At 56.8% G+C, this 16,357-nt stretch overlaps 1 protein-coding gene across 1 annotated transcript in view; it reads right to left on the reverse strand.

The window, feature by feature from the left end:
• Positions 1 to 16,014, reverse strand: part of PHC2 (polyhomeotic homolog 2) — a 35,337-nt gene extending 19,323 nt beyond the window's left edge. The window contains exons 1-8 of the mRNA XM_087702463.1: positions 15,926 to 16,014; positions 9,055 to 9,266; positions 3,950 to 4,108; positions 3,492 to 3,560; positions 3,197 to 3,376; positions 2,086 to 2,172; positions 1,326 to 1,687; positions 27 to 388 (exon numbers count right to left, since the gene is read on the reverse strand). Coding sequence (XP_087558589.1) covers positions 27 to 388; positions 1,326 to 1,687; positions 2,086 to 2,172; positions 3,197 to 3,376; positions 3,492 to 3,560; positions 3,950 to 4,108; positions 9,055 to 9,228 — 1,393 coding nt within the window. The 5' untranslated portion in view covers positions 9,229 to 9,266; positions 15,926 to 16,014. The remainder of the gene's footprint in view (positions 1 to 26; positions 389 to 1,325; positions 1,688 to 2,085; positions 2,173 to 3,196; positions 3,377 to 3,491; positions 3,561 to 3,949; positions 4,109 to 9,054; positions 9,267 to 15,925) is intronic.
• Positions 16,015 to 16,357: the final 343 nt, after the last annotated feature.

Consider the following 16,357-nt stretch of genomic DNA (forward strand, 5'->3'; position numbering starts at 1 on the left):
TCCTCCACACACACACACACACTCACCGTCCCAACGGGCGGCTGGAGCTGGAGGATGACGGCCGAGGCGTGTTGGAACTTGTGCTGCTGCGTCGCGTGGTTGGGGCATCCGGCGGGGCGTCCGTCCGTCCGCTGCAGCCCCAGGGCAGGGGGGCCAGGGAGGTGCTGGGGGGACGGCGACGCGTGGCTGGAATTGGCCTTGTGCTGGGTGGGGGGCTGGCAGGCCGGCAGGTGGGCCGGGGGGGCGCTGGGGCTGGGCGCAGGCGTGTTGAAGGCGGGCGGGTGGGGGGTCTTGGGCTGAAGCTGCTGCTGGATCACGAACTGGTGTGGGTGGGGGGACTTGGGCTGAGCCTGCGGTGGGGGCGGCTGAGTCTGGGCTGGGGGGTAAGCTGGAGAAAGAACGGGGGGGGGGGCAGAAGAGTCCATCACTTTCCCACAGGGGGACGGAGACCCACCAGCGCCCCTTCCTCCCCGTTCTCTCAGGCAGAAGCCTGATTTTCTTTCCTCAACGCAAAAGAAAAGGAGAATGAAAAAGAGAAGGGAGGGGAGAAGGGAGGGAGGGAGGGAAGAGGAAGGAAGGAAGGAAGAAGGGAGGAGGAGGAGAGAGGAAGAAAGGAAGAAGGGAAGAGGAGGAGAAAGGAAGGAGGAATGAAGGAAGGAAGGAGGGAAGGAAGGGAAGGGAGGGAAGGGAGGAAGAGGGAGGAGAGAGGAAGGAGAGGAAGGGAGGGAAGAGAAAGGAAGGAAGGAAGAAGGAAGGGGGAGGAGAAAGGAAGGAAGGAGGAATGAAGGAAGAAGGGAGGGGGAGGAGAGAGAAAGGAGAGAAAGGAAGGAAGGAGGAAGGGGGAGGAGAGAGGAAGGAAGGAAGGAAGGAAGGAAGAAGGGAGGGGGAGGAGAGAGGAAGGAGATTAAGGGAAGGAAGGAAGGATAGAAGGAAGGGAAGGAAGGAGGGAAGGAAGGAGGGAAGGAAGGAGGGAAGGAAGAAGGGAGGGGGAGGAGAGAGAAAGGAGAGAAAGGAAGGAAGGAAGCAGGAAGGGGGAGGAGAGAGGAAGGAAGGAAGGAAGGAAGAGGAGGAGAGAGGGAGATTAAGGGAAGGAAGGAAGGAAGGAAGAAGGGAGGGGGAGGAGAGAGAAAGGAAGGAAGGAAGGAAGGAAGAAGGAAGGGGGAGGAGAGAGGAAGGAGATTAAGGGAAGGAAGGAGGGAAGGGAAGGAAGGAAGGAAGGAAAAGAGGGAGGGAAGAAAGACCTGGAACCGCAAGGAGGCTCCCCTCCCCGTGTCCTCCCACCACCCTCCCTTTCCCGGGGCCACCCCGCCTTCGGAGACACTCACCTGGGGCAATCAGTGGGTGGGGGGTGGCGGGAGGGCCTGTCCGGTTGGGGGCGCTGCTGCCTCGTCCGTCCAAGGCAGCGGCCTCTGTCCCGTTGCCACCGCTGGTGACGCCGCCTGCCCCGCCCGCTTCCCCCTTTCCTCAGCGGCTCGGAGAGGACCTCCTGCCCGCCTTCCTTGGCGCCCTTCGCCTGAGCCGCCGCGGGGGAGGGAGAGGAGGAGGAGGCGAACGAGGAGGAATGGCTGCCGTTATTCAGAGCGGGCTTGATGGCCACGGGGGCGGCGGGGGGCGCCAGCGCCTGACCCACGGGGGAGCTCAGCGCCTGGCTCACCGCCTGCTGCGTCCGGAGAGCGGGATTCTGCACCTGGGGACGAGATGAAGCTTCCAGCTGCAGCCACTCCTTGACTTACAACCCGCCGTTCAAAGTTACAACCGCACGCTAAAAAGGGACGGAGGGCCGCTTTTCACACTTAACGACCACTGCAGCGTCTCCATGGTCGCGCAACCGACTCATATTTACGACCGGGCTGCAATGTCACTCGATCCCTTTTTGAGACCAGCGAAATCAGTGGGGGGAAGCCTGATTCACTTAACCACCATATTACCGGCTTAACCTCTGCAGCGATTCGCTTAACGACGGTGACAAGGAAAGGGGGGGGCAAAATCCACGTTAACAGCGGCCTTTGTCCAGCCGTGGAAATTGTGGCTCCCTGTGCAGAGGGGACCCCCCCCTGGCCCCCGTTTCCCGGCCCCTCCCCTTACCTGAGGTGCGGTGGTGGTGGGGGGCTGCATGCCGCTGCTGCTGGTCCCCTCGGGCTGGACGGCGGCGACGGTGGGGGTGAAGATGAGCTGGGGGGACAAAGGAACAGCACGGCCTAGGCTCCTAGCTACTTGCATTAAGCTTTTCTGCTGGGCCTGAAAATCACAGCAAATGGTTCCCCCGTTGCTGATCCCAGCCGGCCAAGCAAAACACAGAAGACAACGGGGCACCCCGGAGGTCCTCTAGTCCAACCCCCAGCTCCGGCAGGAGACCCTGCACCCCCTCCAGACAAACGTAGTAATTCAGTCTCTTCTCCAGGGACGGAGACGCCGCAACTCCTGCAGCCGAACCGTCCCACTGATTAATTGATTATAGAATAAGAGGAGGACAGAGCTGGGAGGGACCTCGGAGGTCTTCTAGTCCAACCCCCTGCTCAAGCAGAAAACCCTGTCCAGTCTCTTCTTGAAAACGTCACCCAGGGACGGAGCAGCCTGAACATCTGGAGGCAACCGATGGATTAACTGCTCTGGGGAAATCCCTCCTTATTTTGAGGATGGGTCTCAGAATACAGAACGGCAGAGTCAGAAGGGACCTCGGGGGTCTTCTAGTCAAGCAGGGAGACCCTCCACGGTTCCAGACAAACGCCCATGGAGATTCCCAACCATCCAGGTCAGGATTATCCCAAAATGCAACTTCTTCTTGTGTTTTTTTCCCCCCTGTGGAAACATTTCACCTCCCGTCCAAGGAGCTTCTTCAGCTCTGCCTTCTTCACTGCCCCCAGGATCACGTGGTCCCTTTCGGGGACCTTCTGACCAGCCAGGGAGAACCTCACTTAACGGGGGTTGGCAAGGAAGGGGCCATAAAGTGGGGCAGAACTCATGTCCCCACTGTCTCGCTTAGCAACGGAAAGTTGGGCCCCCGATCGTGACTGTAAGTCGGGGACCTCCTGGAATTAAGCCGCTCGGAGGAACCTGAAATCCCATTTTCTCAACCGCAGCATCGCAAAGGCAGCGCTGACACACAGAGGATTGAAGCTGGAAGGACCCCTCCCCTCCTGGGGCCAACTGGGACCCTCCCCTGGGGGGGGGGCGTCCCTGACGGAGCATCGCTTACCATCTGCGCCCGGAGGTACATCTGCGCCTGGCTGGCACTCAGGGCGGGGCTGCTGGTGTTGCCCAGAATCACAGCTTGCTGGGCGATGCCCGAGGCGGTGGCGGCCGCAGAATTCGCACTCTGCGCCCGGTTGATGAGCTGGGCCGCCGCAGGGGAGGTGGCCAGGTTGATATGGATGGAGGCGAGAGACGAGCGGGGTCAGTGAGCCCGGCCGGCTCTAAGGGAAAGGGGAGCCCCCCACCCCACCCGACCCCCCAGAGGGAAGCTCAGCCGGGCTCCGCCTTACCGTGGGCTGCTGGGTGGGGGTCTGCGTGGCCCCGTTGGAGGAGGGGGAGACGCCCTGCCGGTTGGCTGCCAAGCTGGCCTGCAAAAGCGGGGAGGGGGAGAGGGGGACCCCCCACTTCGTTTAAAGTGCCGTTCCCGCAACCTCAGAACCTCATTAAGATCTTAACAAATAAATAACGGAAACCGGCTTGGCTGAGCTGATGCGGGGAGTCCTCGACTTACAACCGTTCACATGTTAATGACCTCAGTTACCACAACTCACTCAATGGGGCACAACTGACTTCCCAGCTGCCCTCACAAAACGACAGAAATGTTGGGTCGTAAGTAGAGGACCACCTTTCCCTCTTTTGCAACCTTTTGGGGGGAGCGGAAGACGAACCCCGTCCCCCCACTCTCTCCCCCCCCCAGGTGGAGTCCCTGCCTTTCTGGTGGCCTCCCCCTTCCCCTCCCCCCGCCGGAGGGACACACCTGTTGGATGGCCGCCAGGTTCTGCAGCTGGCTGTTGCCCAGGTGCTGCTGCTGGAGGGCGGCCGTCTGGAGCATCAAGTGCTGTTGCTGGGCTGCGTACATCTGTTGCAGGTATTGTGCGGCTGTATTCGGTTGTCGGTGCAAGGCTTGCTGGATCACCTGCCCAAGGAGAGGAAGAGGAGGAAGGAGGAGCAGGAGGAGAAGGAGGAGGAGGGGGGAAGAAGAGGAGGAGGAGGAGAAGAAGAAGAGGAGGAGAAGGGGAGGAAGAAGAAGAGGAGGGGGGGAGAGGAGGCGGAGGAGGAGAGGTGGAGGAGGAGGAGAAGGAAGAAGGAAGAAGAAGAAGAAGAGGAGGAGGAGGGGGGGAAGAAGAGGAGGAGAAGGAGAAGAAGAAGAGGAGGGGGGAGAGGAGAAAGAGGAGGAGGAGGGGAGGAAGAAGAAGAGGAGGGGGAAGAAGAGGAGGAGGAGGAGAAGAAGAGGAGGAGGGGGGAAGAAGAGGAGGAGGAAAAGGAGAAGGAGAAGAGGAGGAGGAGGAGGAGGAGAAGAAGAAAAGAAGAAGAAGAAAAAGAAGAAGAGAAGGTTGCAGAGAGAGGAAGGGAAAGCGGCCCCCAGGCGCCTCCCCCCGCAACCCCCCACCGACCAGGCATGAGAAAAAGGGGGGCAAAGCTTCTTCTGCCCCCACCCCAAAAAAATTCCCACCTGCCTTCTAAACAAGGCAAGAAAAGGAGGGAGATTCCCCCCCCTCCCAAATGCAATTTGTGCCCCTGAGCTAAAACCTCTTGCGATTCTTTTCGAATCGAGCTTAGAACAATTCGTTTAGTGACCGAAGTTACAAAGGCACTGAAAGACGGGTCATTTTTCACTTACGGCCATTGCAGCATGCGCACACACCCACCCACCCACCCACACACACACACACACACACGGTCCCGCCATCAAAATCCAGATGCTTGGCAGCTCGTATTTGTGACGGTCGCGCTGCCCCGGGGGGGTCGTGTGATCCTCTTTTGCGACCTGACAAGCCAAGTCCAGGGGGAAGCCGGATTCACTTAAGGACCGTGTGGAGTCTGGGTGGGACACGTGACGTTTGGTAAACGGTGGTTTGTAAAGTGTGGCTGTGGTCGCTTTTTCTCCAGCACCCCAGAAACAGATCCCCCAGAAGGGACCTCGGAGGTCTTCTAGCCCAACCCCGCTTCCCAAGTCACCGGACCTCATCGGACCCGGTCCAAAGGTCGCCCCTTTCACTTCTGAAGACACCCACAACTTCTGGAGGCGAGTAGTTCCACTGACTGGCTTCCTTCCGGTTATTAAGAAATTTATCCTGAAATCCAGATTGCTTCTCTCCTTCATCAGCTTCCATCCATGTTGCGTCTTGTCCTGCCCTCTGGCTGAGGCATTTTGGGGAGGGGGGGCAACCCATGCATTTAACCCAAACCCTCCTCTCTCTCGGTGTGTTGCCCCACGCAACCTTTTGGAAACCTTGTGCATTTCGCACAGAGCCTTACAAAGAAACGGAGAGAAAGTCCAGGCATTTCCAACCACGTAACGTTTTGGAAACCTTGTGCAAGGTTCGCAAAGAAGCTTACCTTTCAGAAACTCCAGGAGAGTTCAAACTACACAACTCTTTTTTTTTGTGAAGCCTTGTGTGTTTTTTGCGGAGAGGCTTACAAAGAACTCAGGATAGCGTCCAGGTGCGCTCGGCTACACAACCCTTTTTGCAAAGCTGGTGCAGTTTTGTCAACAGGCTCGCAAAGGAAGTCGGACGAGGAGGGAAGGAAACGGGGTTTTGGATAAAAGGGGGCCCGTGGTAAACGGAGGGAGGGAGAGGAGGGGGGGGGTCAGATCAAAGGTTAAGCAGCCTCAATGAGGGTCTCCGTGCTTTGACCTTGTAGGCAGGGGATTTGCAGGGGTCCCGGGGGAGGGGGGGCTATCAAAAGGAGTCATCAATCATCCCCTTGACAGCCTCATTGCAACTCAAAGAATCCAGAAGGAATCCTTGGCCACTTAAACAATGTTGTGTAGTGGACACAACACCGATTGGACTCCTTGCCTTCTCCTTAGTGGCAGGAAAGCCCCCCCCCCCCCCGGGTTTTAATTTGGTCGTCCGTACCCCCCCCCCTGGAAACCAGGGATGGAAAAACCCCAGAGGGTAGAATATACCCGACTTACGACCATTTGTTTAGTTCAGTTACAGTGAAAAAAAAGGGGTGTTTTTCACACTTACGACCGTTGCAGCACACACAATCACACAAACACACACACCGTGGTCACGTGATCGAAAGCCAGGCCCTTGGCAACTGGCATGGAGTTCGACGGTTGAGGGTCCCCAAAGTCACGAAAATCCCCTTTCGCGAGTCCAGGGGGGGGAGCCGGGTTCGCTTAACAACCAGGCTACTAAGTTAAGGACTGCAACGATTCACTTAACAACGAGAAAGTTTGTAAAAGGGGACCAAAATCCTCACTTAGCGACCATCTCGCTTAGCAACAGAAATTTTGGGGCTCTGTCGTGGTCGTTAAGTCGAGGACCAGCTGCACTGGGGTTTCTTGAACGTCAAGTGGAGAGAATCCCAGCGTAGATTCTCCCCGGTTGTAACTTCAGTGAATGTTTTTCTTTCGCATCAGCAGCAGCAGCACATACACACACAAAACACACAAACACACCATAAAAGCAGAGACCTTAGAGACACAATCACAAAATCACGGCACCCCCCGTCGGTGTACAAGACTTTTCTCCGTCCCAAGGCACTCTTGGTGTGAGGTGTAATCCGACCAGAGAAGGACAGGGGGGGCTTTTGAGCCCGCACAAAACCTTCAGCCGCTGTGTGTGTAAGTTTGTGGGTGTGGCAGCGTGCTTGCAAAGGTCCCTGGCTGCTGAGCTTGTGGTGTCAGGTTTGTGTGCCCTGCACACCTGGAAAGGTGGGCCAATTCAGCCCCCCCCCCCCCAGGGCGAGAGCAGGGGACTCGCTCTCCATCAAAAGACCACAGCAGCAACAACAACACAAACGCCCACTTAGAAGGAAAACCTGGATGGGGAATCCCTGCACGGACCTTGCAAACTCTGGAGATGCCCCCAAGGGACCAGCTGGAAAACACACACACACACACACACACACACACACCCCAGGATGAAAAGGGGTTCACAAACAACGCAACCTGACAACGGGCTGTTCAGAGAGCTTCAGAGAGAAGCGGAGATGGTGGGTTTCCTTGGCTTGAAAAAGCTTCGGGGATATAAAAGATACCTGCCACGCTCTCGGCTCTTTCCAGGCAGAGATCCCTCCTGTGTGTCCTTCCTGCAGGCGAGGAGGGGGATCCACTGCCAGGGAGACCCCCAGGCAGGATTAGCCTTGGGGGAGGGGGAAGGGGGGAGGGCTCTCTAAATCCAAAGGGACAAAGGTTTGGCCTCCCCCTCCCCGCCTCCAGCCCCCGAAATAATAAAGTTTCTGCATCAGAAAGTTTCCCTCCCCCTGGCAGTTCCTGGAAAAACACACACACACACACACACACACACACACCGGGGGGGGGGGGGGGGGAGGGAGAGAGAGAGAGAGAGACCCCTCCTCTCTCTCCTCTCCTCTCCATCCCTTGCAAAACGTTGTCTGGGTTTCCCCCCCCTCCACTATCCCTGGGGTTTTTCCACCTGGGGGCCTGCATTCCCCATCCTTCCCACGTTCCTCCCCCAATTCCTCCTGGAGGATAATGGTAATTGTAGTCCAATAGGCTGAGGAGGAAGGGGGGGAAGAGGCCCTTATTGGCCTGAAGATTTAGCATTTGGCATCTTCGGCTGCCTGGAACAGATTTGGGGGCCACCAGACAAAAACGCAAAAGTGATTTTTTTTTTCTCAGTGTGTGGGAAGGGTAAATCTGGGGCAGTTTTTATCCAATTTTGGCACCTTTAAAACAACAACAACAACCAGGACTAGGAACTTTAATTAAAGTTCTCCAAGTCTCGGAATGGATGTGCAACTTCAACGTTCCCAAAGTTGAATGTGGTGAAGTTTGAGTGAATCAAGAAGAGACGGGATAGGTAGGACCGTTAGCTCCCTTTCACGCCTTCCCTTGCTACGGTCGCTAAGTGAATTGCTGCATTTGTTAAATTAGTTACGCAGCTGTGAGGCGGACCTGGATTTCCCGTGGACTTTCCTTGTCCAAAAGTCCCAAAAGAGGGAATCACTTGATTCCCACCCGGGACACGGCAACCATCGTACGTCCATGCCAGTTGCCAAGTTGCGGTCGTAAGTGTGGGAAATGGCTGTAAGTCGCTTTTTTCAGTCTCGTTGCAACTTCCAACAGTCACTGTCGTAGGTCAAGGACTTTTTGAAAGGATCCGACAGACACCCAGAACGCCACGCCGTAAACCGTGATTTATATACCGCAATGTTGGCCTATTGCAAGCCTTGGTCACCCTTTGCCATGATTAAGCCAGCAATGTTACAAGCCGCATGCCGGGCTCTTCCTCCCCAGGAGCCCCCCTCAGAAAGGGAACTCCGGCAGAGACCCCTCCAAGGCTGCCTGGAAGGTCATAAGGTCACCTGGGCAGCTTCTTAATTAATTAAGGCTACTTAATTCCTTCCGGATGGTCCATTAGCCTCTTGAGTTTGTCACACGGGCGCCCGCCAGGCCACGAAGGGCCACCAGAGGGCGGTATTTACCCCAAAGATTCCAGCTCGGGCACAGGAACCTTGGGAGGGACCCAGAGGTCATCTAGTCCGGCCCCAACAGAGAGGTTCAGGTTCTAACCTTGATTCCAATGCCCCCCCCCATCAATAAATGCTTGCTGGTGAAACCTCTCTGCTTTCAGCTCTCTTTTCCTCTCTTCCCCACTGATTGCCCCCCCCCCAAAAAAAGAATCTAAGGTTAACTGGGGAAGGGGCCTGTGAGGCCAAAAAAATGCCCTCTAACCCCCCCCCCTCTTTCACAAGGGGAGGGGGAAATGGGGGACGGGCCAAGAGAAATCTCCTCTAATCATGTCAGGCGGCTGAAAGAGCATGCAGGAACTGTATCCTGGGAAATTGCCGAGTTGGACCTCAAAGGTCATCTAGCCTGACCCACTCTTAAGGCCCAGTGGTGGGAACATGCACTTGGTTTCCCGGCTGCTCTCCCCTCACCTGGACGGTCTGGCGGTCGGGGATCCCACTGTAGACGGAGATGGGGGCCCCCGTCTGGCGGCTCCCACTGCTGCTGCTGCTGCTGCTGGGGGCCGTGATGGCGGTGGTGCTTGTGGCCCCCGGGTTGCTGAGGGGCGGCGGAGTCGGGGTCTGCTCGTTCTCCATGGTGACCATGCAGGGCAGCCCGTGAGGAGTTGACAGCAAAGCAGCCCCTGCAGGAAAGAGGAAGGGGGGTGTACGTACATACACACATACAGGGTTCAGTCCTGAGTTCGAGTCTCGCCCCGTCTGACTTACAACAGCCGCCCCATGGATGCTGCCTGGAAAGGAATCCCCACTGGAGACACGCAGCATTTGCTGGTTTCCCACTTAGGTGATGCTTGGTCTACTGTGAACACACAAACACACACACACACACACACACGGGCCTTGCTTTGGAAATCGCAACCTGACAATCTCCACAATGGTGAGCTTGTCCCTGCCACAAAAGCCGCCAAGGGAGGATCGCCCCACGCGCAGGTTTCACCCTCCTCCTCCCTCCACACTTTGGGACATGTTCCTGGTGCCAATGGAGGACTAGAACCCGGCTCTTCCCACGCCACCTCTCCCTCCCTCCCTAACCTGGCCATTCGAAACCTAGAAGTTCTCCCCCCCCCCTTGAAATTTCACTCTCAAACCCTCTGCCACCCCAAACGTCTGCTCTCCCAGCCTTGAGGACTAGAAACTTGCCCAGTCCAATTCGACGAATAAGTTTAGATCAACCAAAAAGTCCACTCCACCCAGAAAGTGCCACGGTATAACGCAGCCCCCCCCCACCATTGCTATGACAATTACAGAAAAAGGTGGGGGAGGTCTCACCTTCTGCTCCCCAAACCCCCCCTCCCCCATCACCTGCTTGCCCCTTTGCCCCTTACCTTCAGGACCCCCACCACTCTCTCGGCATTGGCAGAAGGCGGGTGTAGCTGACAGGGGGTGCGTGCAAGACCCCCGTTCATCCCCCCTGGCAATGCCCCTCAATCTCACACCCCCCCAGAGGGGGCTCCAGGGCATCCCCCACTCCCCATTTGCACCCCGTCCCTCTGGCCAAATTCCAGCAGCTGCAAACACAGCCCCCACCCACCCCCCCACCCCGGCCCAGGGATGCTGCAGAGGCTGTGCCCAGGCACCTTTTGGGGAGGGGGTCTGTCTCAGGGGCTCATCCCCCCCCCTCCCCACAAGCCTTTGTTCCGCTCAGCCCCTCAGCCGGGCGATAGATACGGAGGAGGGGAAGGAGGAGGACGGGCGACGGGTGGGAACCAATTTCCGGATGATTATGGCATTTCCTAGCAACAGCCAAACAGGGACGGCCCCCTTTTTTGCCTGCCGTATTTCATGCAAATAAGTTTCGGAGGGGTCTCCTCTCCCCCCCCTGCCCCCCCCTTTCTTTTAATCACGCCGGGGTCAGCCAGGCGGCATCGGCGGCTGCATTGTTGCCCTAGACCAAGAGGGGGAATTTGCATGCCAGGGAATCCACGGCCCACCTGGAGGAGACGGCAAGGAGGGGATGGATGGGGAACGCGGGGAAGGGGGCAGGAGGACCCCCGCCCTCAAAATGTCCTTGGCAGGCGGGGACTTTTAACAGCCCAGGCCACGGCGGAAGCGGGCACCTTCGCAGCTCAATTAACTGAGTAACAACAGAACGGCACAATAGCAAAACGACAGAACAACAGAACGGGAGATTGACAGGGAAACAGAGCATAGCAGAATAGCAGAATAACAGAATAGCGGAACGACAGAACGACAGAACAAGAGAATAGCAGAATGACTGAATGACACAATAGCGAAACGACAGAACAGCAGAACAGGAGAATGACAGAACGACGGAATAATGGAATGACAGGATAGCAGAACAACGGAGTAAGAGGCTGACAGAAATAGCGGAACAATAGGACAGCAGAATAACAGAACAGCGGAATGACAGAACAACAGAGCTGGAAGGGACCTTGGAGGTCTTCTAGTCCAACCCCCTGCCTCATCAAGAGACCCTAGAGACCATTTGCCCCTCCCCAAGAAAAAAAAGGAGCAGTTTTTGTTGGGGGAGGCTGGGCAATGGATTTCATCCCCCCCCCCTTGCAGCTGGACAGGCGGGGAGGGAGCCCACCGAGGGGGCAAAAACGGAGAATCCTTCACCAAAGGAAGAAGAGGGAAGAGACAGCGGTGGGAAGAGGGGGGGGGGTCATGTCTTGCATTAATTCAACCCCTGGAGTAGGAAGGGGGCCCCTCCCCACCCCACCCCAGGCCATTTATCTCCCCTAATTGTTTCATTTTTACGGCCATCCTGGAAAGGATTCTACTCACTGATCACTCCTCCCGAATCTCCCCCCCCCATGCAATTGATCCTCTGCTGATTTCCAGTGGGTTTCATTAGCATATCAATTAGCCATTTCAGAGAAGATAAAAGGGGGGGAGGGGCACACACCAGCCTCCATAAATTGATGTGGATTTAGGAGACGTTTTCCTCATATCATATCACCGCATCCTAAGACCCCTCTGGAAAGGGCTCTGGACTCTCCTAAACAAGGAGCCCCCAATTCTCACCCCTTGGGAGAATTGAGGCTGGGGGCTTGGAGAGGCATAGGGGAGACACACACGCAAGGAAACCCTTCCTTTAAAAGGAAAAAGACTTTCAGAAGATGCTGGACAGCCATTTGTCTGAAACGGTATAAGGTTTCCTGCCTAGGCAGGGGGTTGGACTAGAAGACCTCCAGGGTCCCCTCCAACTCTGCTATTGTGTTGTATTGTAAGACTTTAAAGAACAGGAGGAAGTTGTGTCTGCTGACCCCCGATATAGCTAGTCCCCGACTTGCGGCCACAATTGGGGATCAGACATTCTGTCACTAAGCAAGACTGCTGTAAAGTGGGTCATCCCTGCGTCCGATTTGGCGACATTTTGGCCACGGTCATTAAGAGAGACATTAAGGTCGCAAAACGGGATCAGGTGAGCCCGGGACTGTTGCAAATAGATGCCAGTTGGCCGAATTGCCATCAAGGGGACATTGTGACGGGCAGAAGTGTGAGGACAGGCTGTATCTCACTTTCTTCAGCATGGTGGTTAAGTCCGAACGGTTGTAAGTCGAGGACTCCCTGTGAGGGTAAACGTTGTGACGTCCGGCCTTTGCACTGGGGCCTCAGTGACCTTCGAAGCTGAGACGGCCTTGGGAAAAGGGGGCTTACGGCTGTTTTTTCACACTAACGACCGTCACCGTGGTCACAGGAGCAAAATTCAGACGCTTGGCAACTGGTTCGTATTTACGACGGTCGCAGTGTCCTGGGAGGGAGGGGTCACGCGATTCCATTTTGGGACCTCACCTTCTGAGGAGCCAAGTCCACAGGGAAGCCAGTTTCGCTTAAAAGCCGCGCGATGAACTTAGCAACCGCAGGTCGTAAAATGGGGCAAAACTCATTTTTAACAACCGTTATGCTTAGCAACGGAAATTTTCGCCCCCCCCCCCCCGTTGTGGTCCCCCAAATGCAGGCAATGAAGACGAGTCTTAAGCGGCTCTGATGAACCCCCTCCTGCCTTCCTACCAAGCCTCCCCCCCCTTGGGTAAATTTTGCACACAGAACCCCGTTAATCTGGAACGGGGAGAGTTTTTTTGCCAGCCAGGCTGGGCAGCTGCTCCTGCGATTTAATGATGATTAAACATGGGGGGGGGATTGATGGCAGCTTCTCTGATCAAAAGCCAGATGCCGCGTCTTCTGCCTTTGTTTACCTCCGGAGGAGCACGGAGGAGCCGAATAAAAACATCGCTGGACATAAAGGGGGGAATGCATGCATGCATGTATGCATGTATGTATGCATGAATGTATAAATTATACATGATATAGACCCCCCAACGCTACAACGAGGATACGCTGAGCATAAGCTCTACAGCCACGGAGAGATGAGAGGATAAGGGGAATTAAAGACCCATCTTGATTCTCACAATTAAGGAATTGGGGAAACTCACAATCGGGAGGGATGAAAGGAAGAAGGGAGGCTGGGAGACTCAAAGCCCCCCCACCCCCCAATTCCTAAGTTTCCTCGCAAGGGGAGAGTCCAGGCGAACCGAATCCCAGAATCCCCCCCATCAGGCTGTTTCTTCCCCCCACCCACCCACCCAGAGGGGCCCAAAGTTGGAGAGCCAGGAAAAAATAATCTGCTTCCCCCAATTTTGGGAACCAAAATTCCCCCAGGACGGAGGGAGGGAGGCAGAAGAAGCTGGGAAGAAAGAGGGGAAGCTGGGACACAACAACACAACAACACAACGCAGCAGCCACGGAGGAGGGTCTCCAGTCTCAGGCTCCCTTTGCATTTGCAACTCCAGGAACAAAGAGCCCCCCCACGCCCCCCCCCCAATCCTAAAGAGTCCCAAACATTAATAAAGGCCTCGCTAATTCCCGGACCAGTTTTTTCCCGCAGTCCCCAAAGTGGGTGCCGTTCCGTCAGCGCACTGGACTTCTAGGCGCCGAGGAGTTCTTGGTTGTGGTCCCCTGGTGGAGGGTAATTAGCTGTCCATAAAGCGGGGGGTGGGGTTGGGGGGGGTGGGAAGCATCTGGAAAAAATTAAAAACTCTCTCCCCCTCCCCTCCGGTTCTAAACCTCATCTCAATCCCCAGGGACGCCGCAGTTTAGTTCAGTTGGTCCTTGACTTACGACCAGAATCGAGCCCAAATTTTCCCGCCGCTAAGCCAAGGCAGTCTTTAAGTGAGTTTGGCCCCACTTCACGACCTTTCCTCGCTGCGGTTTGTGAAGTGACTCACCACCATTGCTAAGTTGCTGCAGTGTGTTGTGAGTGTGAAAAGCGGTCCAAAGTCACTTCGAACCGTCACTGAATGAACTGTTGTAAGTCGAGGACTACCTGTCGGAATAAGGCCGGAGGACGCCACGACCCTCCAACGTTCGCCTGACAACAGCAACCGGAACTCTCACACAACCACAGCTTCACACAAAGCAGGCCTTGTGCTTTGCAAGGGCATCGCTTAGTGATGGAGTCGCCAGGCCCACTTTCCGTCGTTAAGCGAGGACGGTTTGTATTACGATGACCCTCCTCCTGAGCGCCTCTTGTGTTTAAGGCAAACAAAGAGACTTTCCCTTTTTTTTAATGGGCCTGGAAGAGTCTTTTGTGCCTGTTTCTCTTATCAATCTGCATCCATTTCAAAAGGTAAATTTCGGCTTTGCTATTTGTTTTTATTTCTTCCTTGGGATTTCCTTGTTTTTTGATCTGTCCATCACAGAGGTGTCAATCATGGCAACTTTAAGGCTTCTTCAACTCCCAGAATTCCCTGGGGATAAAATATTCCCTTCCTTTCTGTGCCCCCACCGCCTGCCTGCCTTACCCTCCTTTAGTCCCTTCCTCTGCAATCTCTCCGCTGTCAGGAGGGGGGGGGGAGAGAAGGAGGCCTGGCCGGCTGGGGAATTCTGGGAGTTGAAGTCCACAAGTCTTACAGTCGCCAAGGCTGGAGACCTCTGACCACAGGGGGCTGCCAATCCCACAACCCCCCCCCAGCTGGCTATGAATCCTGGGATATGTAGTCCCAATCCCTCCAGGGACTGTGAGGCTAACAGTGAGCGGCTGTCCCAGCACACACACACACACACACACGCACACGCACGCACACAGACACACACCGAGAATTTCAAAAAGGGGACTTTCCAATCGGTTGATCGGTTGTCTCATTTTGAAACAAACGCGCAAAGCACAGTTTCCGCTGTGGCATTGTGGGGGGGGGGGGGTGTTGTCTTCGGGGCATGAACAAACGGCGATGCGTCCCTTCAGCCACGTAGCAGGAAAGGGATCCCGTTGGTGGCTTGTTCATCAGTGGAACTCCCCACCACAAGAGGCGGCATGCAGAGAAGGCATCCCAAGAGAAACAAGGAGGGATGGAGAGGAATGACACCTCCCTGACAATTGAGCCAACAGCCTCCCCCCCCCCAGCCCCCGCTAATTCCCAGCTGATGGGGACTCTGGGCGTTGTAGTTGGCCACATTTGGTGGGGCTCACAAAGGAAGGTTCAAGAGTCCCGATTTTGTGGGGTTGGAGGAAAGCGGGATGAATCCTCCAGGGTCCATCATAGTCTACCCCCAAATGCTGGGGGTCAGGGGGCAAAGGTCGATGGGCATCTATTCACCTGCAGCTTCCTGGACATTTGGGGGGGGGTGTTCAGGCTCAGTCACTCCTCCCAAAATCTACAAAATCTAGGGCTGGAGATGTGGGACCCCCCCCCAAAGGAGCATTGCCCCCCCCCCGCCTTCCAAGGACTGCTAGGACTGCCTTTTATGGAGAACCTCCCCATTCAAGAGCAGTCTTCCTCTGCAGAGGAGGGATCCCCTATTCCTCAACACCCCCCCCCCGCCCCCAGTGCCTGCTCAGCGGCTGCTCTGCCCAGCCTCCACCTTCCGGATCTCAACACCCATCATCCTGTGCCAAACCCCCCCCCCCAAAACAGGCTGCTTGCAAAGGAGGGGAGTTCATCTACCCGCGTAAAGATGGGGACCTCCTCTCCCATCGTCCCCTTCCCGCAGGCAGGCAGGCAGGCCGCGGCTGATGGGAGTCGGAGTCCCCAGCAGGGAAGAAGCTTCAGCCTCTGCCCGGCTAATAGCTGCCAGATGTACCTGCAGCCTGCGTAGAGGATGATGGAGCTGGCAGTCCCGTCCGGAGGTCTGGTGGTGGTGGGGGGCTCTGGATAAGGACCCCCCACCGCTCCCTCCACCGCCCGCCTTGGCAATGCCAGGCCCGGAGCAGCAGCAGCCCGGGGAGGGGGCGCCAGACCCTGCAGACCCCGGCCCACCCAGGTGCCGGCCCTGCCATCCCCCGCACCCCCCACCCCCCGAGCGCCCCGTTGGTGCTTACCTGCCCTCCGGCTCGCCCGCGCAGCCGCCCCCGCTGCCAGCCAGCCCGGCCAGCCGGACGCGCAGCAACACCCTCCGACCCCCGCCGCAAAGCGGAGCAATGCCAGGGCTCATTCCAGCGGCCGTCACGTGCGCACCCCCGCCAATGGCAGCAGCCGCCCGGCTCCCCCCTCCCTCCCTCCCCCCTCCCTCCCCACGCCTGGGACTCACCGAGGGGGGGGGGAGAGGAGGAGGAGAGAAAATGCCAGGCATGACCCGGGCGGTTGCCATGGCAACTAAGAAACCTCCGGGGGGGGGGTCGCCGTCCCCGCCTGCTTCGCATTCTCCAAATGGGGAATGAAGGGGGGGGGGGACAGAAGGGTTTGCGGACGCAAGGGAGGCATGCAAACACGCGGGAGGGGGCGCCAGATGTGGAGCCGCAGCCGGAGGGGAA

The sequence above is a fragment of the Thamnophis sirtalis genome, unplaced genomic scaffold (genome assembly GCF_051295495.1).
Source record: "Thamnophis sirtalis isolate CommonGarterSnake01/CBP01778 unplaced genomic scaffold, rThaSir2_p1.2 scaffold_15, whole genome shotgun sequence".
Taxonomy (NCBI): domain Eukaryota; kingdom Metazoa; phylum Chordata; class Lepidosauria; order Squamata; family Natricidae; genus Thamnophis; species Thamnophis sirtalis.